A 27,325-nucleotide genomic window follows, 5' to 3' on the forward strand; every position below is an offset into this window, starting at 1 on the left:
ACCTCAATCAAATTGAGATGGTTTGGGATGAGTCGGACCGCAGAGTGAAGGAAAAGCAGTATACAAGTGCGCAGCATATATGGGAACTCACTGAAGACTGTTGGAAAAGCATTCCAGGTGAAGCTGGTTGAGAGAATGCCAAGAATGTGCAAAGATGTCATAAAGGCAAAGATTGTCTACTTGAAAAATCTCAAATATAAAATATATTTTGATTTGTGTAACACTTTTTTGGTTACTACATGTTTCTATATTTGTTATTTCATAGTTTTGACATCTTCATTATTATTCTACAATGTAGAAAATAGTAAAAAAAAAAAAAAAAACTTGAATGAAACCCTTGAACTTTTGACCAGTGGTGTACTTCTACCTACAGTATGCCTACTGTACCTACCTAAACCTACTACCTACAGGATACCCACTGTACCTACCTACCTATACCTACTTCTACCTACAGTATACATACCTACTTCTACCTACAGTATACATACCTACCTACCTACCTACCTACCTTTGCCTACTTCTACCACAGTATACCTACTTCTACCTACCTATACCTACTTCTACCTACAGTATACATACCTACCTGCCTGCCTACCTACCTATCTATACCTACCTACCTACCTACCTACCTACCTATAACTACTTCTAACTACAGTATACCTACCTATATCTACTTCTACCTACCTACCTACCTACCTATACCTACTTCTACCTACAGTATACCTACCTACCTACCCATCCTTTACCTACCTACCTACAGTATACCTACCTACCTATACCTACTTCTACCTACAGTATACCTACCTACCTATACCTACTTCTACCTACAGTATACCTACCTACCTATACCTACTTCTACCTACAGTATACCTACCTACCTATACCTACATCTACCTACAGTATACCTACCTACCTATACCTACATCTACGAAAAGTATGTGGACACCTGCTCATCGAACATCTCATTCCAAAATCATGGGCTTTAATATGGAGTTGGTCCCCCTTTGCTGCTATAACAGCCTCCACTCTTTTGGGAAGGCTTTCCACTATATTGGAACATTGCTGTGGGGACTTGCTTCCATTCAGCCACGAGAGCATTAGTGAGGTTGGGCGCTGGTGTTGGGCGATTAGGCCTGGCTCGCAGTCGACGTTCCAATTCATCCCAAAGGTGTTTGATGGGGTTGAGATCAGGGTTCTGTGCAGGCCAGTCAGGTTCTTTCACACCGATATCGACAAACCATTTCTGTATGGACCTTGCTTTGTGCACAGGGGCATTGTCATGATGAAACAGGAAAGGGCCTTCCCCAAACTGTTGCACAGGATTGTCTAGAATGTCTGTGTATGCTATAGCGTTAAGATTTCCCTACACTGGAAATAAAGGGCCTAGCCTAAACCATGAAAAACAGCCCTAGACCATTATTTTTCCTCCACCAAACTTTACAATTGGCACTATGCATTGGGGCAGGTAGTGCTCTCTTGGCATCTGCCAAACCCAGATTTGTCCGTCGGACTGGAAGATGGTGATGCGTGATTCATCACTCCAGAGAACGCGTTTCCACTGCTCCAGAGTCCATTGGCGGTGAGCTTTACACCACTCCAGCCGACGCTTGTCATTGCGCATGGTGATCTTAGGCTTATGTGCGGCTGCTTGGCCATGGAAACCCATTTCATGAAGCTGCCGACGAACAGTTCTTGTGCTGACATTGCTTTCAGAGGCAGTTTGAGTGTTGCAACCGAGGACAGACGATTTTTACGCGCTACGCGCTTCAGCACTCGGCGGTCCCGTTCTGTAAGTTTGTTTGGCCTACCACTTCATGGCTGAGCCGTTGTTGCTCCTAGACGTTTTCCCTTCACAATAACAGCACTTAAAGTTGACCGGGGCAGCTCTATCAAGGCAGAAATTGGACGAGCTGACTTGTCGGAAAGGTGGTGCCATGTTGAAAGTCACTGAGTTCTTCAGGAAGTCAATTCTGCTGCCAATGCTTGTCTTTGGAGATTGCATGGCTGTGTCCTCGATTTTATACACCTGTCAGCAATGGGTTTGGCTGAAATAGCCGAATCCACAAATTTGAAGGGGTGTCCACATACTTCTGTATATAGTGTACCTACCTACCTACCTACCGACTTACTATGGCTGTTGCTGTGGCCCTATTACCGCAACACCGGCAGTCATGACAGCAGTAAAATTCAGCTTGACTGTTGAGTCATGGTAATATCCTCTTATGCACTCTGGACATGCTTTAGGAGTACCCAACTTGCTAACTATCATCAGGTCCTAATCGCTATTGGCCTGGTACTCAGGGCTCTATTGTCCCTCCATCAGGTCTTAATGGTCTGGTACTCAGGGCTCTATTGTCCCTCCATCAGGTCCTAATGGTCTGATACTCAGGGCTCTATCGTCCCTCCATCAGGTCCTAATGGTCTGGTACTCAGGGCTCTATCGTCCCTCCATCAGGTCCTAATGGTCTGGTACTCAGGGCTCTATTGTTCCTCCATAAGGTCCTAATGGTCTGGTTCTTAGGGCTCTATTGTCCCTCCATCAGGTCCTAATGGCCTGGTACTCAGGGCTCTATTGTCCCTCCATCAGGTCCTAATGGTCTGGTACTCAGGGCTCTATTGTCCCTCCATCAGGTCCTAATGGTCTGGTACTCAGGGCTATATTGTCCCTCCATAAGGTCCTAATGGTCTGGTACTCAGGGCTCTATTGTCCCTCCATAAGGTCCTAATGGTCTGGTACTCAGGGCTCTATTGTCCCTCCAGCAGGTCATAATGGCCTGGTACTCAGGGCTCTATTGTCCCTCCATCTGATCCTAATGGCCTGGTACTCAGGGCTCTATTGTCCCTCCATCAGGTCCTAATGGCCTGGTACTCAGGGCTCTATTGTCCCTCCATCTGATCCTAATGGTCTGGTACTCAGGGCTCTATTGTCCCTCCAACCACTCTGACATCAATGCAAATGCAATCGAAAATCATATTTAAAAAAATATATAAAAACAGTATGTGCTTTTAAAACTCACCTCACGGTGATTGAAAAAAGGTCATGACCGTCACACCCCTACTACCTATCTATACCTACCTGCCTACCTACCTACCCCCCCCCCCCCCCCCCCCCCCCCCCCCCCCCCACCCCGCCCAACCAACCAACCATCTACCTACGTGCGTTGTTGAATGTCTGAATCAGGTGTGCCAAAGTGGTCTGGGAAGTGGGAACAAAAGCCTACCCACCCTGTCTTTTAGTATTCAGGATTGTATAATTAACTAGTGCTAAAGCAGCAGTTACTCTTCCTGGGGTGAACACAACACATAAAACATGATATAATACAGAACATTAAGAGACAAGTACATCACAAGGACAGAACTACATACATTTAAAATAAGTATACAAGCTTTCATACATGTATGCCTTCATAATCATCTCATTATGTGGTTCTGTCCTATTGTTTACTTGTTTACGTTGTATAGGACAATGAGTTGAATTCAGAATTATAGCTACGGTATGTCTTCTTCTCCTGTGTCTGCAGAAATCGAATGGAGACTGGGGCAAGACTGTGATTGAGTACAGAACTCAGACGCCAGCCAGACTACCTATCGTAGACTTGGCCCCCATGGACATAGGCAAGGAGGATCAGGAGTTTGGCCTGGACATCGGACCTGTGTGTTTCTCCTAAACCCAACACACATGGATGGATGGATTGATTTATTTAACCCTATGAGGAGTGATTTTTTAGAACGCCATCCTCCATTCTGTTTAAAGAGGCAATCTGGATTTCAAACAAGAAAAAAACACTCACTTTTTAGTTACATTCTTCAAGAATCAATGGCTATATATCACTCATTTAAAAGATTGCCCCTTGAAGAATTAGGTTTCAGTTCAATAACTAATACTGAACAACAACCCCTTGTGATGTCATCAATTAGAATCGGTTGGAATGTTGTCGTCCATTCTCCTCCAAAGGGTTAAACATTCCCAAGACTCTTGGACTACCTGCTGAAGCGATCAGCTTTGTACATAAAGGCAGGGCGGAGAAACGACAGTACAGTATATGTCCTGCCTGCTACTAAAATATTTATTGCTTCTTTCCAAGAAACAACTAAAGTTGTTAGTGCAATGGTACTGGTAGTAATTACTATTGAAGAATGCAGGTGTATTGTATTAAGAAGATTGTGTCATGATGGAGTTTCAGGGCCTGAAGATTTCAGCTTGTTAAAAACATGACAATTTATGGAACTTAAGTGTCAGTGTCGTATGACGTTCCATCATACATTTCTTTACCAGTTTCTCAGTGAATGCCACTAAATAGATATACTGTCACTTGATGTAGAGACAAAACAACAACAATTGTATTCCTTTTTCTAATGTAAATGCAACATAAGAATGTCAATTGCTCGTCACACGTTTATTATTCCTGTTTATTATTGATATGATGATATTTTCTTCTGTCGACTGATGGTGTTACACCCAATAAAATGAATCTCATGCCCTGTTCAGTCAATCTGGTTTAAGGTTCAGGTCAGGATGAATAAAACAAATACCTTCCCATTTAATAACAGTGTTTGAATTACGCAGGGGCACAACTTGAATTTCAGAAGAGGGGAGGACATAATGTTTATATTTCTTTAGCAATTTCAGAAGGTGGGGACATGTCCACTATTTCTTCAAAAAAATAAGTTGAAAGTGAAAAAACATTTGGTGTTCACACGTGTATTTGTTTGATTTATAACTGCACAGGACCAAGAAAAAAAAGTTATAAACTGAAATTTTTCACACAAATGGCCTGGACTAAAGGTGATAAGTTGCAGGTTCCTACAGGGTCAAAATAGCCATTAAACCAGTTTTGAAAATAGAAACCACAATATTCTGCTCTATTGCACTCCATTGTAAAGTGCAAGGGTGCCGATATGTTAGAGCACAATGGTAGATGAACATGGCATCTTGATTAAAAAAAGGTGGTGTTTATTTGTCATGCGTAATAAATCTTACAAGAGCTTTTACATTAAAGTCAGCATTAAAAACTATAAGAAAGTTTAGAACAAGCAGTAACAATTATATGCATAATTAATTAAGTCCAATTCCCCCTGGAAAAATGACCCCACATCCAAACAAGAAGAAAAGTTCAGGGTTGAGTGTAACAACATAGACTGAAGATCAGAGGCAGGTAACAGTTCACTGTTTCTTTCATCTCTATCAAATGCAAAACGTTGTAAAACTTTTAACCAATTACAGTACTACACGCTCCCACTGAGATGTCTGAATTCCTAATTTCTGTAAAACTTCATCGACAGAGGGCACAAGATAATCTCCAAATTCCCAGAGTCTTCTGTCGAGGACCAGCTGCTCATTGGTCCAGCTTTCTCTCCGAGCCTCTTTCACCTGCATGATCTTACACACGTCGGACGGAACCCTGACAGAGTCCCCATAGCTCTGTGTCACCTCAAACATGGCCGTCTGCAGCACCAGACGGGGGTTGACCACCATCTTGTAGGAGCGGAAGGCGTCTTCAAGAACAAGCTCTCTGTAGACGTAGTCCAGCAGATCCACCCCTGGCGCCCTCCTCCGTGCGGAATGGTCTTGCGTAGCAGTACCGGCTGTGGCAGGGAAGAGGTGCGTCTCCATCAGGAACACGGCTGCGTCGGGGTACTGCCCCTGCAGGTCCTCCATGAGGGGCAGGAGAGAGCTGTGTGAGGCCGGGACCAGGAGCTGATCAACGTCAGCCAGGAGGACGTACCGTGACCTGTACATGTTCCTGTAGATGCACTCGTTCATGATGGTCAGCTGGCCGTTGAGGTGGATATCCCCTTCCAGCTCCTGGGCCTTCCACCCAGTAGAGGGCTTGAGGAAGTGGTTGATGGGCCAGCCAATCACCTCCAGAGTGCCCTCCTCTGCGTAGTACTGGAGGACCTTCTCCAGGTCAGGTCCACAGCTGGTGAGGTAGAGGACAACCCTCCGCACCCCCAGGAGCTTGTAAAACTCCATGGTCTGGACAAACTGTTGGACGTTGTTGTAGTCTCCAAACATGCTGGACATGCACACGGTGAGGTAAAAGGGGAAGTCCTCCTCCCGTCTCTCCCGGTTCTGGATGCTCAGAAATGTCCGGTTGAGGGTGTCCTGGATGTCGAGGGATGTGCCGAGAGTGACGTGCGTGGCGTGGCATCCTGGTTCTTCGAGGCAAAGCATGTCTGCGGCCACATACGGGTAACCATAATGGACGCTGTGCGTTACGACAGCAGCTGGAGCAACCTGGGGGGCGTGTCCTGAGCAGCACAACACACAGTACAGAGACATGGGTCGGTCTCTGTTGACCATGGCAATGATGCGTGTGGCTCCCCCTTCCCTGTGGTCCTGGTATGCAGACACCATTAGATGAGTTGAACCCTTGACTGGTGTTATAGTCTCATTGGCTGTGTGAAGAGGGCAGGTAGAGAGAACATGGGGAGGAAGGGAGTGAGCTTGAGTAGAGTTGGTCCTGAAAGTCACCAATGGGGAAGACAGTGTGACAGATACTGTGGCAGACAGACACAGGATGATCAAAACCACTTTCCATTTCTGACTCCTGGATTGGTGCACGTCAGCCATTTGATCTGTTGGAGACCTATAGGAGGATCATGTCACAATCAACAATCAATGATGATAACAACATCATCATCATCATCACAACATCCTCACTATCCCTGTCATAATCAAAACATTGACATGGATATTATCAGTGATGCACTGAACAATCAGACAGGGAAAATCAACTGGCTTTCAATCAGCCTAATCCATCTGGTCCACCCCAAACATATATCCTGATATCTCCATACTTACATGTTGGCTGTGTGATCCGCCACCTCCTGGTCTGTTCTGTCATTCAGTGGGGCTGTAGGGGAGTCTCTCATCTCTCTGTTGTCAGGAGTTTCAGGGGGGCAGTCAAGAGATTCAGGCTCTGGTCCAGATGACCATGCTGCTCTTCTTCTCAACATCTCCAGGAAAATGAAGGGGGGCTCTGACGGCCAATCAACACAGGTTACATTAACACTATAACTGCTGAGCCTCAAGGTCCCCCCTTTAAACTAATGAGCAGTCATTCTGACAGCAACATTCTAAAAGTGTAATTAATACATTTTATATTCAGCATGCTAAAGCAAAAATAGTCATTTGGTTGTGTTTATGAAGGCCTTGGGTAACAACATTAGAATACCATTTTTATTTTATTTTAAATAACACAATAGCATTTTCATTAGTTTTTGTCACTGTAGGCTATATGTACAAACTAAAAAACACAAAAAACACAAACATTCAAGCGTTACATCAATTTCATTTGTGGAGTGACTTTGTTAAAACTATGAAACAGAAAGCATACATGTTGGAACATGGTAACAGATTATTTTTATAAAAACAACATAAAAAGTAAAATACCTCAACCACCCAGACCAGTCAAGACGTGCGGTCAAATGATGACAACATCAGTAGCCTAAGCATCATTATAAGGGCCAAGTGGCCTTGATAAATAGTGAAACTCAATAATGGCATTGTAATGAGTATAAGTATCACATGACAGCGGTCAATAATAGTAATTTATTGTCAGCTTGTGCTTGTGTGTATTCACCAATGGCATCAGTTGTATTTCATTAAGCTGTTATCCCTTGTTCTAACAGATGACAAAATCGTCGTAACTTTCACTTGCTTGTCACACTTTGACATACTTTGTTTGGTTGTAGTGTGTAAATGTTTCCTGTTTTCTCTTTATTGTGTCCCTGTCGTCTTGAGTACAACGGCTGGTAAGGTGCCTTATTTTGCGCAAAGGGAGGGAGCTCCCATCTCACTTTCTTCTTGGTCCCAGCCAGACTTGTTTTCTTTGGAAGCAACTTGTTCGCCAATAAAGGAAGAAATTGTCCCCGGTGACAATCCTCCCCTTACCAAGGTAAGGTTCCACAAGCCTCATCACCACATTCTCTGACACTTGCTCACCTGCTGCCTGATGTTGATATTTTGTAAAATTGCGCATGCTCTCACTGTGTAGCCTACTCCGAGAAGAGACAGTTGATTGAATTTTCTCTGCACAAAAGGCCGAATCTTATTGTTTGATATAGATTTAATAAGGAATTGAAGAAGAGGGATTATGAATATGCTGAAACCTGCTAAATCAGTAGAGTACAATGGAAACCATAAACATTTTGAAAACAGTTGTCTGCACCCACTTCAAACTGCTTTTCAACCCAGACCTTAGAACCTCTCACATTTCCACCTAGAGACATGTGCACCCAATATGATCATATTTATAATAATAATAATAATAATAATAATACAAGAATCTTATTCGTATTAATGATGATGATATTAATTATAATAATAATAATAATAATAAAGCTGTAACATATGACTATTTAAATGTAATATACCAATAGATGCTTCTACACCTGCATTGCTTGCTGTTTGGGGTTTTAGGCTGGGTTTCTGTACAGCACTTCGAGATATTAGCTGATGTACGAAGGGCTATATAAAATAAAAAAATAAAAAATAAACTTGAATACTGTCATTATTTCAATAGGTTTACATAAATGTAATACATTTTAATAGGCTATTCTTCATAATTTCAATAGGCTATTTTAATACATTGAAATATACATTTTAACCTGAATGTTTTAATCATAAAGTGCAAGTATGCACTCAATTCAATTTGGGGAATACAAATTCAACACTATTGAATTTAATTACATGTTCTCTTGGCAAAACATTAAGATCAAGACAACTTTTGCCCACAATCAATTCATGATTTCTGACAATTAATCACAATTAAATGATTTAATTTGTACCCACATTGAATACCAGCCTGGTCTCACAGACCAGACGTAACATAGTAAATGTAAATCCGAAACACTCAAATTCGTATGATATGTTATGTTTGGTATTTGGTATTTTATTAGGATCCCCATTAGCTGTTGCAAAAGCAGCAGCTACTCTTCCTGGGGTCCACACAAAACATGAAACACAACACAGAATGACATAATACAGAACATCAATAGACAAGAACAGCTAAAAGACAGAACTACATAAAACAAATTAAAAGGCACACGTAGCCTACATATCAATGCATACACACAAATATCTAGGTCAAATAGGGGAGAGGCGTTGTACCGCGAGGTGTTGCTTTATCTGTTTTTTTTAAACCAGGTTTGCTGTTACATAAGATATATGGTTAGTTAAGGCAATAACAAAAGTAGGGTGGTTGGTCAAGGTGGATGGGTAGGCATATAACACGAATGCCTAGAAACCCAAAGGATGTGAGTTCAAACTTCATCACGTACAACTTTAGCGTATTAGCTAATTAGCAACTTTTCAACTACTTACTACTTTTTAGCTACTTTGCAACTACTCAGCATGTTAGCTAACCCTTCCTCTAACCCTAACCGTAACCCTAACCCTTTTAGCTAACCCTTCCCCAAACACGAACCTTAACGCTTTAACCGAACTCATGAACTTAACCCTAACCTTGAACCCTAACCCTAACCCCTAGCATAGCTAACACCAGCCAGATAGTTAACATTAGCGAACTATGTAGAATTTGTAGCATATCATACGTCTTGCAAATTTGTAACATATAGTACGTTTTGCAAATTTGGAACATATAGTACGTTTTGCAAATTTGTAACATATAGTACGTTTTGCAAATTTGGAACATATAGTAAGTTTTGCAGGTTCGTAACATATTGTACAGTTTGAAAAATTGTAACTTATAATACGAATTGTAATTTGTAACATACCATACAAAATGGGTGATGGACATCCACAATTACATACCGTACGAAACATAACATATCATGCTAAATGATATGTCTCAGATATACATACAGAATAACACAAAATGCTCTGAGACCAGGTTGTGAATATCCCTCCTTACGATATTGGCCCTATGACAAATATGAACTTACTTTAAGCTCTTTCTCTTTGTTGTGATGTTGTGAGGCTTCTTGTGTAAATTCAACCGAGGATCTGTAGTAGCCTTTAGGGCTGCACTGTATGTTCCACCTCTGTGTTAGATAAGTGAATGATAAGCATCTACTGTGGGACAACCTTTTGTGTCACAGCAAGTGAAAGCAAGGTTCGGTTCAAAATGGTCTGCCATGATTGAAAGGCATACACCCCTCCCTCCCCAAAGCAGGGACTCCATGAGCGATGTGGCCACACCTCTGAAGATACTGTAGCTTGAGAGAAATATTTAGGTACAAGCCTGCATGCACAAGTTTTCATGCCACTCCTTGTCATACTAAACAGAATGGAGAACAGACAATTTGATCCTGATTCGATAACCAAAAACATCAAGTAAGTAACATGAAGAGACTTGGGGGCTTGTAGGGATAGCTCAGAGCTTCCAAACCTTTTCTATCCCTCTTCTCATTGTACCTGTCCAGTTGAGGGGGAGGTCACTGCACCTATTCTCTTCATACGGAGTCTGTGGTCACCAGTGAAGAACTTCCACACCGTGGTGATGATGAATGAATGACCGTCCTCCTCTCTCCCCCAGGGTCAGCTGGTCTCTCAAATGGCAGCAGGCTTCGGTGAGAAATCACCTGGGATGATGGGAATGATATTTGACAACAGGGTGAACTACTATTAAATCAGCTGGGATGATAGGAATGATATCTGGCAACAGGGTGAGTTACTATTAAGTCACCTGGGATGATGGGGATGATATCTGTCAACAGGGTGAGTTACTATTAAATCACCTGGGATGATGGGAATGATATCTGACAACAGGGTGAGTTACTGTTAAATCTGCTGTCCTATACAAAAAAGTCCCTGACAACTTCATTGACTGGTAGTCCTTGCTAAGTGTGTGTGTCCATGGGCAGTAGATTGTCAACAAGGAAAGACATACAGTAGAGTATGCACAACAGGAGGCTGGTGTTACCTTCATTTGGGAGGACAGGCTCGTGTTGATGGCTGGAGCGGAATTAGTTTAATGGTTGCCATGGTTTCCATGTGTTTGATGCCATTCCAATTGCTCCTGTAACGGCGGTCCTCCTCCTCTTCAACCGAAAAGGAGGAGTAGTGAGGGAACCAAAATGCAGCGGAGTTTGAAGACATAATTTATTAAAGAATAACACGAAAACACGAACTTGACTAATAAACTAACAAAACAACAAACGGTGTAGACAGACCTGAACGACGGACTCACATAACACGAATAACGCACGAACAGGGAAAATAGCCTACACATAAATTAACGATGAACAAACAAACCGAAACAGTCCCGTATGGTGCGACAAACACTGACACAGGAGACAACCACCCACCACGAACACAGTGAAACGACCTACCTAAATATGACTCTTAATTAGAGGAAAGCAAAACACCTGCCTCTAATTAAGAGCCATACCAGGCAACCCTAAACCAACATAGAAACACACAACATAGAATGCCCACCCAAACTCACGTCCTGACCAACTAACACATACAAACTAACAGAAATAGGTCAGGAACGTGACATAACCCCCCCCCATAAGGTGCGAACTCCGGGCGCACCAACACAAAGCCTAGGGGAGGGTCTGGGTGGGCATCTGACCACGGTGGTGGCTCAGGCTCCGGGCGAGGTCCCCACCCCACCGTAGTCAATCCCAGCTTCCATCTCCCCCTATGAATGACCACCCTCATTTTACCCCCACTGAATCCTTTTGGTAACATCGATACCAGGGGCAGCACCGTGACAGAGGGATAGCTCAGGACAGAGGGATAGCTCAGGACAGAGGGATAGCTCAGGATAATGAGGTAACTCAGGATAGAAAGGTAGCTCAGGATAGAGGGGCAACTCCGGACTGAAAGGCAGCTCCGGACAGAGAGACAGCTCTGGACTGAGGGGCAGTTCTGAATAAATAGCCGCTCTGGGCTGAGGGACAGCTCATGACTGGCTGACGGCTCTGGACGCTCATGGCTGGCTGACGGCTCTGGACGCTCATGGCTGGCTGACGGCTCTGGACGCTCATGGCTGGCTGACGGCTCTGGACGCTCATGGCTGGCTGACGGCTCTGGACGCTCATGGCTGGCTGACGGCTCTGGACGCTCATGGCTCACTGACGGCTCTGGCAGATCATGTCTGGTTGGCGGTTTTGGCAGATCCTGTCTGGTTGGCGGCTCTGGCAGATCCTGTCTGGTTGGCGGCTCTGGCAGATCCTGACTGACGACTGGCTCTAGCGGCTCCTGACTGACTATCGGCTCTGACGGCTCGGGACAGACGGGCGGCTCTAATGGCTCGGGACAGACGGATGGCTCAGACGGCGCTGGGGAGACGGATGGCTCAGACGGCGCTGGGGAGACGGATGGCTCAGACGGCGCTGGGGAGACGGATGGCTCAGATGTCGCTGCGGAGACGGATGGCTCAGACTGCTCCTGTCTGGCGGAAGGCTCTGGCTGCTCCTGTCTGGCGGAAGGCTCTGTAGGCTCATGGCAGACGGGCAGCTTTGCAGGCTCATGGCAGACAGGCAGTTCATGCGCCGTTGGGCAGACGGCAGACTCTGGCCGGCTGAGACGCACTGTAGGCTTGGTGCGTGGTGCCGGAACTGGAGGCACCTGACTGAGGACACCTACTTCAAGCCTAGTGCGGGGAGCAGGGACAGGGCACACTGACCTCTCGAAGCGTACTATATGCCTGGTGCGTGGTACCGGACTGAGGGCACGCACCTCAGGACGAGTGCGGGGAGAAACAACAGTGTGCACAGGACTTAGGAGACGCACAGGTGGCTTAGTGCGCGGTGCCGGAACTGGAGGCACTGGGCTGGAGACACGCACCATAGGGAGAGTGCGTGGAGGAGGAACAGGACTCTGAAAACGCACTGGAAGCCTGGTGCGTAGTGTAGGCACTGGTGGTACTGGGCTGGGGCGGGGAGGTAGTGCCGGAAATACCGGACCGTGAAGGCGTACTGGCTCCCTTGAGCACCGAGCCTGCCCAACCTTACCTGGTTGAATGCTCCCCGTCGCCCGACCAGTGCGGGGAGGTGGAATAACCCGCACCGGGCTGTGTAGGCGAACCGGGGACACCATGAGTAAGGCTGGTGCCATGTAAGCCGGCCCGAGGAGACGCACTGGAGACCAGACGCGTTGAGCTGGCCTCATGACACCTGGCTCAATGCCCAATCTAGCCCTACCAGTGCGGGGAGGTGGAATAACCCGCACTGGGCTATGCACTCGTACAGGAGACACCGTGCGCTCTACTGCGTAACACGGCGCCTGCCCGTACTCCCGCTCTCCACGGTAAGCCTGGGAAGTGGGCGCAGGTCTCCTACCTGCCCTCGGCCCACTACCTCTTAGCCCCCCCTCCCCCCCCAAGAAATTTTTGGGTGGTACTCACGGGCTTTTCGGGCTTCCGTGCTAGACGCGTCCCCTCATAACGCCGGTTTTGGGCTTGATATTCCGGTCTCCAGCCTTGCTTCCTTGCTGCCTCCTCATATCTCCGTCTCTCTGCTTTCGCTGCCTCCAGCTCAGCTTTGGGGCGGCGATACTCCCCTGGTTGAGCCCAAGGACCTTTACCATCCAGCTCGTCCTCCCAAGTCCAGTAGTCCTGTGTATAATCCTGCTCGACTTCGCGCCGCTTGGTTCTGGATCGGTGGGTGGTTCTGTAACGGCGGTCCACCTCTTCAACCGAAAAGGAGGAGTAGTGAGGGAACCAAAATGCAGCGGAGTTTGAAGACATAATTTATTAAAGAATAACACGAAAACACGAACTTGACTAATAAACTAACAAAACAACAAACGGTGTAGACAGACCTGAACGACGGACTCACATAACACGAATAACGCACGAACAGGGAAAATAGCCTACACATAAATTAACGATGAACAAACAAACCGAAACAGTCCTGTATGGTGCGACAAACACTGACACAGGAGACAACCACCCACCACGAACACAGTGAAACGACCTACCTAAATATGACTCTTAATTAGAGTAACGCAAAACACCTGCCTCTAATTAAGAGCCATACCAGGCAACCCTAAACCAACATAGAAACACACAACATAGAATGCCCACCCAAACTCACGTCCTGACCAACTAACACATACAAACTAACAGAAATAGGTCAGGAACGTGACAGCTCCGTTCCAGCTGCATCCTGTCTTATACATTGTCTTTGGCGGGCTTGATTGAACGACAGTTCATTTACGTTTGTGCCTACATTACTCATTACTCTGTCTCTGTATGTTGTCTCCATGTATATTTTAGGGTGAAGCAGGACCAAGAGGGCCTCCTGGACCGTCCGGTCAACCAGTAAGTCAAAGATGGTCGACTATATCTACCTTTCAGACATCAGTTCTTACTGGAGATCATTTCTGTAAGTAAACAGACAGACATGTGATAATTTCCTTTTCCTCCCTGTCTCGTAGGGACCTACAGGGGGGCAGGGGGCCCCAGGAGACGTTGGAGACCCAGGATCCATGGTAAGAACCATGCATAATCTCTGCATTAGTCATCTCTCTGATGCTTTTTTTGACTGGGTTTGAATCCTGGTCACCTACATGCTTGAAGACTGTTACCCCATTGAGCTAAAGCCTAGGCATTAGCACAGGGAGCTAACTCAACAAAAAAAGGCCATTGTTTCCCAACTGGCGGCCCACGGAAATCAGAAATCGGTTCCAAAGTATTCGCGCGCATAATATAGAGTTTAACAGTTTGTGATTGCATTCAAATGTAAGCAAGGTTAGAAATTATTATTTTTTTGGTCAAATATTTGTATCTGTTTGGGCTTCTTGATGTCAATTTGCAGTCTACAAATTATTTGTAATTATGTTCCTGACCATCCGCTCAATAAAAAATCATACCGCGGCTGAATCAACTGACTAATCTTCCTGGTTTAGGCATTATCTCAGGGAGCTAACACAGTCTTCAGTTCTCAGGCAAAGTTATCATCATCACACCAGCTTGGATCACTGAACTACCTCCGCTACACTCTCACACCATATTGAGGTGTTACACCAATATCTACCAATCACACACCATATTGAGGTGTTACACCAATATCTACCAATCACACACCATATTGATGTGTTACACCAATATCTACCAATCACACACTGTATTGAGGTGTTACACCAATATCTACCAATCACACACCATATTGAGGTGTTACACCAATATCTACCAATCACACACCATATTGATGTGTTACACCAATATCTACCAATCACACACTGTATTGAGGTGTTACACCAATATCTACCAATCACACACTGTTTACCAATATCTACCAATCACACACTGTATTGAGGTGTTACACCAATATCTACCAATCACACACTGTATTGAGGTGTTACACCAATATCTACCAATCACACACTGTATTGATGTGTTACACCAATATCTACCATTCACACACTGTCTTGAGGTGTTACACCGATATCTACCAATCACAGTCTGTCTTGAGGTGTTACACCAATATCTACCAATCACACACCATATTGATGTGTTACACCAATATCTACCAATCACACACTGTATTGATGTGTTACACCAATATCTACCAATCACACACCATATTGAGGTGTTACACCAATATCTACCAATCACACACCATATTGATGTGTTACACCAATATCTACCAATCACACACTGTATTGAGGTGTTACACCAATATCTACCAATCACACACTGTTTACCAATATCTACCAATCACACACCGTCTTGAGGTTTTACACCAATATCTACCAATCACACACTGTATTGAGGTGTAACACCGATATCTACCAATCACAGTCTGTCTTGAGGTGTTACACCAATTTCTACCAATCACACACTGTCTTGAGGTGTTACACCAATATCTACCAATCACACACTGTATTGAGGTGTTGCACCAATATCTACCAATCACACACTGTATTGAGGTGTTACACCAATATCTACCAATCACACACTGTATTGAGGTGTTACACCAATATCTACCAATCACACACTGTATTGAGGTGTTACACCAATATCTACCAATCACACACTGTATTGAGGTGTTACACCAATATCTACCAATCACACACTGTATTGATGTGTTACACCAATATCTACCAATCACACACTGTATTGAGGTGTTACACCAATATCTACCAATCACACACTGTATTGATGTGTTACACCAATATCTACCAATCACAGTCTGTCTTGAGGTGTTACACCAGAGCTATATGTTGTATTGACTGTGTGTGATTGGACATGTTGTTTTCATACAGGGTGGCTTTGGTTCCAGAGGACCTGAGGGCCCACCAGGAAAACCAGGACCAGATGTAGGTACTCTACACTCCAACAGAGTCCATGTCCCTGTTCCCTATATAGTGCAATACTTTTGACCAGGACCCATAGGGCCAGTGGTGAGGAACAACCCACATTAGATATGACGTCTTCTGAGTATCAATGAGCCTGGTATGTTGATATTGGTTGCTTTCTGCATATGTTCCTTCATAGTATGTAGTAAGATTAGTGCAGAGTTTTTCCTAGCCACCGTGCTTCTACATCTGCATTGCTTGCTGTTTGGGGTTTTAGGCTGGGTTTCTGTACAGCACTTGGTGACATCAGCTGATGTAAAAGGGCTTTATAAATACATTGGATTGATTGATTGATTGATTGCACCGAACATTGTTTTAGTAAGTAGTAGACAAGCCAAAGTAAGTAGGACACAGCCAAAGACCATGGATGCCACTGATCAAAACAAATACAAATGTTATGGAAGTGTAATATCTTGATGCTAATGTAGATTGTAGGTAGCTCTGCATACTTTCTTCAATAGGCGCGGGTTGAAAAACTTGTTAGTGCAGGCTACATTAGCACCAATACCTTGGTGTGTCTAACTCTGCACTAACATGCCATGTTGTGTCATTAACTCTTTTTTTTTTAACCCTTATCGGAGATGTTATAATGCCAAGTGACAATTAAACCTCTAGACTATTAGACAACACTAAACTGCCTAACACACCATTGTTCAGGATTATACAACGGTGGTAATGACTTTGAAGCTGGTGTTTGGAGGATACATTGGCTTGGTTTGAAGGCCCGAGACGAACCGTGGCAATATGTCCTCCTGTCATATGTCAGTTGTGCAGAGGTGAGGACGGAGTCAAGAGCAGGACACAGAACTGAGTAAATGACGTACTTTACTGTGAAAAATAAATCAGCCCAAATAATCCACGCAGGGATAACAACCCTAACACACACGACTAACACAAACCAGGAGTAATCACGCACAAAACATCATGGCAACCAGAGGGTTAAATAGGGAAATAATAATAACTTCATGGGAACCAGGTGTGTACACTCAAGACATAACAAATGGAAAACAGAAACATGGATCGGTGGCAGCTAGAAAGCCGGTGACGACGAGCGCCGAACGCCGCCCGAACAAGGAGAGGCACCAACTTCGGCGGAAGTGGCGACACCTCCAAACACCAGCTTCTTGGGCATGTCACTTAAGCGAACCCAACATGGAGATTTAGATGTTATTTATTGACCTTTGTTCTACATCAACCTTTACTGCATTGAACATCTAGGCTTTACACACCCATCCAGAATCACTTTGACATTATGTTGGAGTGCTGTTTGTTTACCTTTCTGAAGTGCTGTTCATCTGTTGAACCCTTATGAAAAGATATTGCAGTCAGAGTGCAGTATAACAGCAGTACACTGTAATATAACTGTAGTTAGACTGCAATATAACGGTAGTAGGCTGCAAATACGGCGTCCAAAATAAATCAGTCTTTTTTACTACAGTAATTTTGTAGTGTAATTGCAGTGACAGTGCAGTATAACTGCAATCACTGCATCCAAAATACCACAGTTGACTGCAATTAAGTCACTTTTACTGCAGTTTCAAAACCGCAATCTTTTGTTGTAAGGGAAATGCTGTTTGTCTACATCTGAGAGAGTGAAAATTACCACTATTTGTTACCTACCTGTACTGTAATGTCTTCTAGCAGCTGAGAATGTTATGTGAATATGATGTTTTCCCTTCACAGGGAGAATCTGGCCCAACCGGAATAGATGGAGATACAGGAGCCGCTGGATCTGCCGTAAGTAACAAACTGTCTTTCAACTGATACCAACTATCTGTCAGCCTTCAAACAACCAATTATCTGTATTGAATGTCTTCCTCTGTCACTGCAAATCAAATGACAGTTGAATGCAAAGGCATTCGCAAAAACACAATTAATTACAGACTTCTTTTATGATAGACATTTTAAGATTTTGATTATGCCACTTACAACAATTTCCATATGATTAGAGTGAGTTGTAAGACTGTGGATGGATGTGCTTTATTTTCCCATCCAACTGTACTTAGTTAAGAAAGCAGGTACCATTGCCTTCAACCTAAACTTGAATAGTCTTCATTTTGTAAGTAAAACCAATGAACAATAGTCCACAACTAGAATAGACTGTTGTTTTAATGGGGCCACTGTATGTACTTATACATGTGAAAGTCAAACAGTGATTAAATGTGGTGATTTCCAGGGTGCCAGAGGTTTCCCAGGACTGCCAGGTCTCCCTGGACTGAAAGGCCTTAAGGTCAGCAGCAGCACATGGATGATCACAATGCTCATATCTCTGTACTGTAGTTTGAAGCATGGCTGCATGTACAGTTCTTTAAATAGTTAACTTGGCACTGTGCTGTTATGAACTTCTGTGAGATTCGTTAGAGCCTAGAACAGACCTGATCAGAACTGATGAGCTAATGTCTCATCAACAGGGTCATGCAGGTCTTCTAGGAGCGAGAGGTCAATCTGGTGCTGCTGGGTCAAAGGTAAACTCATCATCATGCATATCTGTATATTTGTGCTGCTTCGCAAGGTTAGTATCTAAAAATGATCTGTTTCTGTTTGAAATTGCTGCACATATCGTGACTCTCTCTCTCTCTCTCTCTCTGTGTGTGTGTGTGTGTGTGTGTGTGTGTGTGTGTGTGTGTGTGTGTGTGTGTGTGTGTGTGTGTGTGTGTGTGTGTGTGTGTGTGTGTGTGTGTGTGTGTGTGTGTGTGTGTGTGTGTGTGTGTGTGTGTGTGTGTGTGTGTGTGTGTGTTATTTTACAGGGCCCATCAGGTACTCCTGGTGGAATGGGGCCCCCTGGTCCTGCGGTAGGTCATAATCAATTAGTTAAATGATTATATGATTGTAACACCTGTTACTCACACACACTAATAGCTGTAAATACCCTGTTATGTGTCCAATCTATTAGTGAGGAGTGTAATATTATGTGAAACACGATACTATATATTGTAGGGTCCAGCAGGAATGCAAGGGGAGAGAGGAAGGAGTGGCACAACTGGACCTGTGGTAAGAGAGATATGACTACTACTACTATAACTCTACATTACACAGCTCCGTCTCCTCAATCCATTGATTGCCCACCTGAATTAAATTGATCTGAGGTCAGTTCTTATTCAACATGTGGCATGAGGCATCATTGGTTTATATGTAGGTTCAAAATGTTTTGTTTTGGCTTATCAGTGACACATGTTGTAACCTTTGTTTTTATTTTTGATTTATCCAGGCGAGTCAATTAAGAACAAATTCTTATTTACAATGACATCCTGGCTTACAATGACAGCCTATGCTGCCACTGTCCTCCTATGGTGATGTGCATTGATGATGAGATGATAGAGGTGAATTTGTCAAATCTTCTTTCAGTTGTGCATCTCTCTCCATACAGGGGAAACGTGGTGAATCTGGACATATTGGGAAAGCAGGACCACAGGTACGACCTCTAACATCCAACAAAACATCACCCTTCATATCAAATTATTATAATACACAAATCAGTATTACAAATTCAATATAACAAATGAAAAGCAACACTGTATCTACTCAAAATACACTATTTTCCTGAAAGCCAGTATAAAAGTGTTATACATTTACAAATCAGCAGTGATGTTAACTGGGAAAAAGTGATGTTTTCAGTACTAACCAACACCAGAAGTGTGTCCAAAATGGCTCCCTATTTCCTATATAGTGTCTATAGTGTGAAGGGAATAAGGGGCCATTTTGGATACAGCCCCAGGTGTGGATGACATGCAGCCTACTGTACCAACCAACCATCTTGGATGTGATGTGATTCTAGGGTCCTATGGGGATCACTGGAGCTCTAGGATTCCCAGGTAGTCCAGGTATAAAGGTGAGTACTGTTCATTCTTTAATAGTCCTCTTCTTCACACCAGCCATGTACTACATATTGGTGACTCAAACGTATAACCCAGTCCTTCCCCCTCAGAATTACATTTCATTCTAAACAGGCCCATTCGGACTACTCTATTCCGATAAAGATGTTTATATGAGGGTGTTTTTATGAGGGTGTTTGTTCATTATGAGCTATGCATCTGTTCAACAACGGTTGATTAGAGTGCATGTAAACACACTCTGACTGTGACACTGTTGTCTCCAGGGGCAACCAGGGCCCCAAGGAGCACGAGGAACAGGGGGCCAGCAAGGACCAAGAGGCGAGGCCGGACGCGTGGGATTGGCTGGAGCTACGGGAATTCAGGTGTTTGGCTATTTCATGATGCTAATAATCTCTACACCTACGGTAACTGTACTATCAACAACTCACCACTTCAGGGTGTAGACTGATTCACTGAAAATGTTCCTGAATCTGGTTTCTGATTGAAACGTCCATTGAAAGTACATTTTATGCTTAACTGACTTGTCGGGTTAAATTAAGTTTTAAAAAATGACATAAAAAACATGTTGATTTCTGTAGGGTCCAACAGGAACAGAGGGTGCTGCCGGAGCCAAAGGACCATCCGTATGTATAACTTCACCTACTTTCATCTCTCCTTGTTCATCTCCTTTTTCAGCTACTTCCTTCAATCTAATATATCTCTCACCTTCCAATCATCCAAATATTAATATCTGATGTATTATTCATTATTATGTATTATGTAAAATCCTTGAATGTATGTAACAGGGTGTTGGCCCCGACATGCCATGCTGTCTGGACAGTAGACTACAGCCTGTCCTGTTAGAATGGGCCCTGGTACAGAGTCACAGAGACAGTAGACTACAGCCTGTCCTGTTAGAATGGGCCCTGGTACAGAGTCACAGAGACAGTAGACTACAGCCTGTCCTGTTAGAATGGGCCCTGGTACAGTCACAGAGACAGTAGACTACAGCTTGTCCTGTTAGAATGGGCCCTGGTACAGAGTCACAGAGACAGTTGACTACAGTTTGTCCTGTCAGAATGGGCCCTGGTACAGAGTCACAGAGACAGTAGACTACAGTTTGTCCTGTCAGAATGGGCCCTGGCACAGAGTCACAGAGACAGTAGACTACAGTTTGTCCTGTCAGAATGGGCCCTGGTACAGAGTCAAAGAGACAAAAAGGCAGCCTGTCCTGTAAGACAAGTCATTCATTGATGTCAATGGGTGAACACAGGTTAGATACCTATTTTTTGCATAATGATGTGATTTCTACGCCAGGGAGCTCCAGGTATCCAGGGTCTGACTGGACTGCTTGGCCCCGCGGGGCCCCCCGGACCACAGGGAACCACTGGACTGCCCGGGCCTAAGGGCCAACTGGTAAGAGATTTGTTGTTTAATTTTGACCACTCATTTCATTGTTTGGCTCAAGAATGGTTGTCAGGTCCCTAGCTGTTACAAAGGTCATAGGAACTACTGCTGGTTTCCATGCTCCAGTTAAAATGCTATCATATGGCTACATGTTCATAACGCCGTCAGGAAAAGCTAGCTCTCAAACCTTGAGATCGTACATTGTCAGTAGACTTGAAAAACAATGTCATGTGAAACATCTATCCATCATATTCTTCTCTTCTCACAAGGGTGATTTAGGCGTTCCCGGATTCAAAGGAGAGGCTGGATTCAAAGGAGAATCTGTAAGATATACAATCCGTCATAATGAATGTATCTCTAATTCCATGGTTTAATAATGTACAATAGCAACAACCTGCCTTTCAACACATGCATGTGACGTAGAAAGGCAGGTGATGTTGAAAGGCAGGTGACGTTGAAAGGCAGGTTATATTGTAAGGCAGGTTATGTTGAAAGGCAGGTCATGCTGGCGCTGGTTTCTTTCTGAATGGGGTACATATCTATCTGAGCCTTCCTCCAAAGTTCAGCTTGTTCATTTATTGGGCCTTTGACAGAAATGTCTCTTGCATTATCGAGCAATGAGTTAAAGACAACATCAAGGGTAGCAACATTTTCCACTTGGCTATTCCATCAGTCTAGACCAGCTTTAAAGTGCTTAGTGCATGTTGAGCAGTTTGATGCTCCTAGGGACAAGTACGTTTATCCACACCCAAAGTTGAGTGCAACTACAATATATTCAATTCATTTTATGGTGTTCTTTAAAGGCCATAGAGTAAAATATAACAAACACAAATGTATGATGTGGCAGCCATCTTGTTTGATTATGACGTCATTGCAGGGTGCACCTGGTGATCATGGAGCGCTGGGTCCCATGGGAGAGGAGGGGAAGAGGGGAGAACGGGGTGACGCCGGGACTTCAGGCGCCGCTGGACCCAATGGAGAGAGAGTAAATCAGCTCTTTCACTCACTACAAGAACTTTGTCTGTCTCTGTCTCTTGTCTCTCATTCTCTCTTTCTTTCTCTCTCTCTCTCTCTCTCTCTCTCTCTCTCTCTCTCTCTCTCTCTCTCTCTCTTTCTCTCTTTCTCTCTCTGTCTTTCCTCAGTACATTCAATAACAGCAAACAGTAAAATTATTTGATTAAAATCAAAACCATTTAGCAAATTCTGTTAAAACCAATGTGTAATTTCCAGGGTGCTCCTGGCAGTAGAGGTTTTCCTGGTCAGGATGGGCTACCTGGTCAAAAGGTAAGTTGATTTCTCTTTCAATCTATAGAATAAGTCAGCCGGGTTAAGTCATTGAATAATAATATTATGCCATTCAAACGCCACACTCCATTCTGTGATCAGGGTGCCCAAGGTGAGCGAGGACTGGGTGGGTCATCTGGTGCCAAAGGTGCTGATGGTGACCCAGGACGCACTGGAGAGCCAGGTCTTCCAGGGGCACGGGTGAGATAACACACCTCTACCTCTCGTCAGCATTCTCTATCACAGAAGAAAATTCCTTTGTGGTGATCATCACGCTTATGTTGATCCTAGATGAAACAGACATGAGAAGTACATGAACAGAACCACCTAAAAAAGAGTCAACATTTTATTAAAATCCTCCCTTTTCTTTCCTCAGGGTCTGTCGGGTCTTCTCGGCTCCCAGGGTCCTGAGGGACACCAAGGACCAATGGTGTGTGGATATGAGTCAGGAAATATATATACTCCCCTACCCATTTATATATATATATATAAACTCAGCAAAAAAAGAAACGTCCCCTCATTGTAAATTGCATTTATTTTCAGCAAACTTATTAACACGTCTAAATATTTGTATGAACATAACAAGATTCAACAACTGATACATAAACTGAACAAGTTCCACAGACATGTGACGAACAGAAATTGAATAATGTGTCCCTGAACAAAGGGGTGGGTCAAAATCAAAAATAACAGTCAGTATCTGGTGTGGCCACCAGCTGCATTAAGTACTGCAACGCAACTCCTCCTCATGGACTGCACCAGATTTGCCAGTTCTTGCTGTGAGATGTTACCCCACTCTTCCACCAAGGCACCTGCAAGTTCCCGGACATTTCTGGGGGGAATGGCCCTGCCCTCACCCTCCGATCCAACAGGTCCCAGACGTGCTCAATAGGATTGAGATCCGGGCTCTTCGCTGGCCATGGCAGAACACTGACATTCCTGTCTTGCAGGAAATCACGCACAGAATGAGAAGTATGGCTGGTGGCATTGTCATGCTGGAGGGACATGTCAGGATGAGCCTGCAGGAAGGGTACCACATGAGGGAGGAGGATGTCTTCCCTGTAACGCACAGCGTTGAGATTGCCTGCAATGACAAGCTCAGTCCGATGATGCTGTGACACGTCGCCCCAGACCATGACGGACCCTCCACCTCCAAATCGATCCTGCTCCAGAGTACAGGCCTCGGTGTAACGCTCATTCCTTCGACAATAAAAGCGAATCCGACCATCACCCCTGGTGAGACAAAACCGCGACTCATCAGTGAAGAGCACTTTTTGCCAGTCCCGTCAGGTCCAGCGACGGTGGGCTTGTGCCCATAGGCGACGTTGTTGCCGGTGATGTCTGGTGAGGACCTGCCTTACAACAGGCCTACACGCCCTCAGTCCAGCCTCTCTCGGCCTATTGCGGACAGTCTGAGCACTGATGGAGGGATTGTGCGTTCCTGGTGTAACTCGGGCAGTTGTTGTTGCCATCCTGTACCTGTCCCGCAGGTGTGATGTTTGGATGTACCGATCCTGTGCAGGTGTTGTTACACGTGGTCTGCCACTGCAAGGACAATCAGCTGTCCGTCCTGTCTCCCTGTAGCACTGTCTTAGGCGTCTCACAGTACGGACATTGCAATTTATTGCCCTGGCCACATCAGTCCTCATTCCTCCTTGCAGCATGCCTAAGGCACGTTCACGCAGATGAGCAGGGACCCTGGGCATCTTTCTTTTGGTGTTTTTCAGAGACAGTAGAAAGGCCTCTTTATTGTCCTAAGTTTTCATAACTGTGACCTTAATTGCCTACCGTCTGTAAGCTGTTAGTGTCTTAACGACCGTTTCACAGGTACATGTTCATTAATTGTTTGTGGTTCATTGAACAAGCATGGGAAAAAGTGTTTAAACCTTTACAATGAAGATCTGTGAAGTTATTTGGATTTTTACGTATTATCTTTGAAAAGTCCTGAAAAAGGGATGTTTCTTATTTTGCTGAGTTTATATTTACTCCCCTGCCTATTCAAATCAAATTTATTTGTCACATACACATGGTTAGCAGATGTTAATGCGAGTGTAGCGAAATGCTTGACTCTTCACTTCACTGCTTGACTCTTCACTTCACTATTCATTTGGACAGTGATGTTAAAACATTTAATTTGGCTCTGTACTACAGAATTTTGGATTTTTTTATATTTATTTAACTAGGCAAGTCAGTTAAGAACAAATTCTTATTTACAATGACGGCCTACACCGGCCAAACCCTCCCCTAACCCGGACAATTGTGCACCGCCCTATGGAACTCCCGATCACGGCCAGTTGTGATACAGCCCAGAATCGAACCAGGGTCTGTAGTGACGCCTCTAGCACTGAGATGCACTGCCTTAGACCGCTGCACCACTCGGGAGTCAATTTGAGTTTAAATGTTTTATATGAGGTGATTTCATACATACCAGTATCTGTTTTACCGTTTTGAAATAAATGCACTTTATGTATCTAGTACCCCATTTGAAGGGGTCATAAGTATTTGGACAAATTCACTTATAGTTTATTAAAATTAGGTCAAAAGTTTAGTATTTGGTCACATATTCCTAGCACGCAATGACTCTACAGTCTTGTTGGATGCATTTGCAGTTTGTTTTGGTTGTGTTTCAGATTACATTGTGCCCAATAGAAATGAATGGTGAATAATGTATTGTGTAATTTTGGAGTCACTTTTACTATAAATAAGAAGAGAATGTTTCTGAACACTTCTACATTAATGTGGATGCTGCCATGGTTACGGATAATCCTGAATGATGAGTAAGAAGGTTTCAGATGCACACAGATCAGGCCCCAAAACATCCTAACCTCTCATCATTACAATAGCTTAGCATTTTGGGGGGGTAGGATATTTGTGTGTCTGTAGATTTCTCACTCATCATTATTCATGATTCATTCATGATTATCCGTAATCATGACAGCATCCAAATTAATGTAGAAGTGTTCAGAAACATATTAAATATGCAGGGGAGTGTATAATACATGTTTTTATCTATAAACAGGCCAAACATCAACCTACCTCTGTTTCTGTCTCTCTCTCTCTCTTTCTCTCTCCCCCCTTCCCCTCTCTCTCAGGGAGGAGGAGGAGAGGATGGGGGTCCAGGGCCAGCAGGGTCAGATGGTACCAGAGGTCCAGCTGGAACCATGGGTGTAGTAGGACCAAAAGGCTTTACTGTAAGTAACCCACACTTTATGGAGATCATGTGTGTGTGTTCCTTTCCACAATATACAGTAGAAGCAGCTCCATTAAACCCATCACATTTAGAATGATGAATGAAATACTGTAGTTGTTTGAATGCGTCTACCATGGACCATACGATGTCAGGAGAGACACAGGAATGCTACTTATATGATATAGGCTGAGGGAAACATTGACATGTTATTGATTGTGGATCATTGTTCATTTGTCCTCTCAGGGAGACCCTGGTAAGGCAGGAGAAGTGGGGACCCCAGGTGTTGCAGGACAGAGGGTAAGTACACTACACTCATCAGGGGTTCAAATAGGATTTTGTAGGTGGTGGAACTGCCCCGCAAACTGGTTCATTTCCAAATATAAACTGGGTGGTTCGAGCCCTGAATGCTGATTGGTTGACAGCCATGGTATATCAAACCGTATCCCACAGGTATGACAAAACATTTATTTCTACTGCTCTAATTAAGTTGGTAACCAGTTTATAATAGCAATAAGGCACCTCGGGGGTTTGTGATATATGGCCAATATACCACGGCTAAGGGCTGTATCCAGGCACTCCGCCTTGAGCCGTGCATAAGAACAGCTCTTAGCCGTGGTATATTGGCCATGTACCACACCCTCTCGGGCCTTATTGCTTAAATAAAACATTTTCAGTTTCCATTCTAAGCTTTCTCCCATTATAAGCTGGTAGAACTCTGCTGTAGTACCTCATAGTACACACTGACCACTGAGGACTGTTTCTCATACAGGGGGTTAATGGGAAAGCTGGAGAGATGGGCGCTGGTGGCACTGCTGGTCCAGCAGTAAGTATCTGGTTAATATGTTTCAATTAAACGATATATACCAACACAGTTTAAACATGAAATACTGTATGGGGTTATGGTAAGCTTAAACCGCTGCTGGTTGTCCTGTCCATACTTGACTTCTTTTAGGGAGTTGGAGGGAAGAGAGGAGAACAAGGACCTCCTGGTATGAATGGCTTCCATGTATGCTGTTTCACATGGGATTTATTCATCTTGTATTTACTAGAATAGAGACTAGTGATAGTTCTAGTCAATAAAGGGGAAATGAGAGCTATAATGGTGTGATGTATTTCAGGGTCTACCTGGATCTGCTGGTCCACCCGGAGAGTCTGGGAAACCAGGTGCTGAGGTACGGTATGACATCACGCCCGACTGTGACATACAATAAGCTCTATTTACAGTTGATTTGTTTACAGCTTATTTATGTTACATTTCAACAATAGATCATTTCTTTAGATAATGAACTAAATGTTGTTCTGTTGATAGACGCATGACTGGGTATGTGTGCCTTTGCCTGCAATGGACCAAAC

The 27,325-nt window shown here is 44.0% G+C and overlaps 2 protein-coding genes across 2 annotated transcripts in view; both read left to right on the forward strand.

The window, feature by feature from the left end:
• LOC129847663 (collagen alpha-2(V) chain-like) overlaps nucleotides 1-4,484 on the forward strand; it is a 46,486-nt gene extending 42,002 nt beyond the window's left edge. Inside the window, exon 54 of the mRNA XM_055915405.1 lies at nucleotides 3,522-4,484. Coding sequence (XP_055771380.1) covers nucleotides 3,522-3,668 — 147 coding nt within the window. The 3' untranslated portion in view covers nucleotides 3,669-4,484. The remainder of the gene's footprint in view (nucleotides 1-3,521) is intronic.
• Nucleotides 4,485-10,614: 6,130 nt separating this feature from the next.
• LOC129847662 (collagen alpha-2(V) chain-like) lies at nucleotides 10,615-27,144 on the forward strand (the record flags this gene model as incomplete). The annotated part of the gene is made up of 23 exons (XM_055915404.1): nucleotides 10,615-10,632; nucleotides 14,196-14,240; nucleotides 14,357-14,410; nucleotides 16,187-16,240; nucleotides 17,963-18,016; nucleotides 18,456-18,509; nucleotides 18,691-18,744; nucleotides 19,027-19,071; nucleotides 19,217-19,270; nucleotides 19,647-19,691; nucleotides 20,055-20,108; nucleotides 20,376-20,474; nucleotides 20,691-20,735; nucleotides 21,409-21,507; nucleotides 21,768-21,821; nucleotides 22,376-22,483; nucleotides 22,729-22,782; nucleotides 22,885-22,983; nucleotides 23,159-23,212; nucleotides 25,875-25,973; nucleotides 26,216-26,269; nucleotides 26,742-26,795; nucleotides 27,091-27,144. Coding segments are annotated over exons 1-23 (1,404 nt in total), but the record flags the coding sequence as incomplete, so codon positions are not given.
• Between the last annotated feature and the right edge of the window lie 181 nt (nucleotides 27,145-27,325).

Source organism: Salvelinus fontinalis, unplaced genomic scaffold, assembly GCF_029448725.1.
Source record: "Salvelinus fontinalis isolate EN_2023a unplaced genomic scaffold, ASM2944872v1 scaffold_0916, whole genome shotgun sequence".
NCBI lineage: Eukaryota > Metazoa > Chordata > Actinopteri > Salmoniformes > Salmonidae > Salvelinus > Salvelinus fontinalis.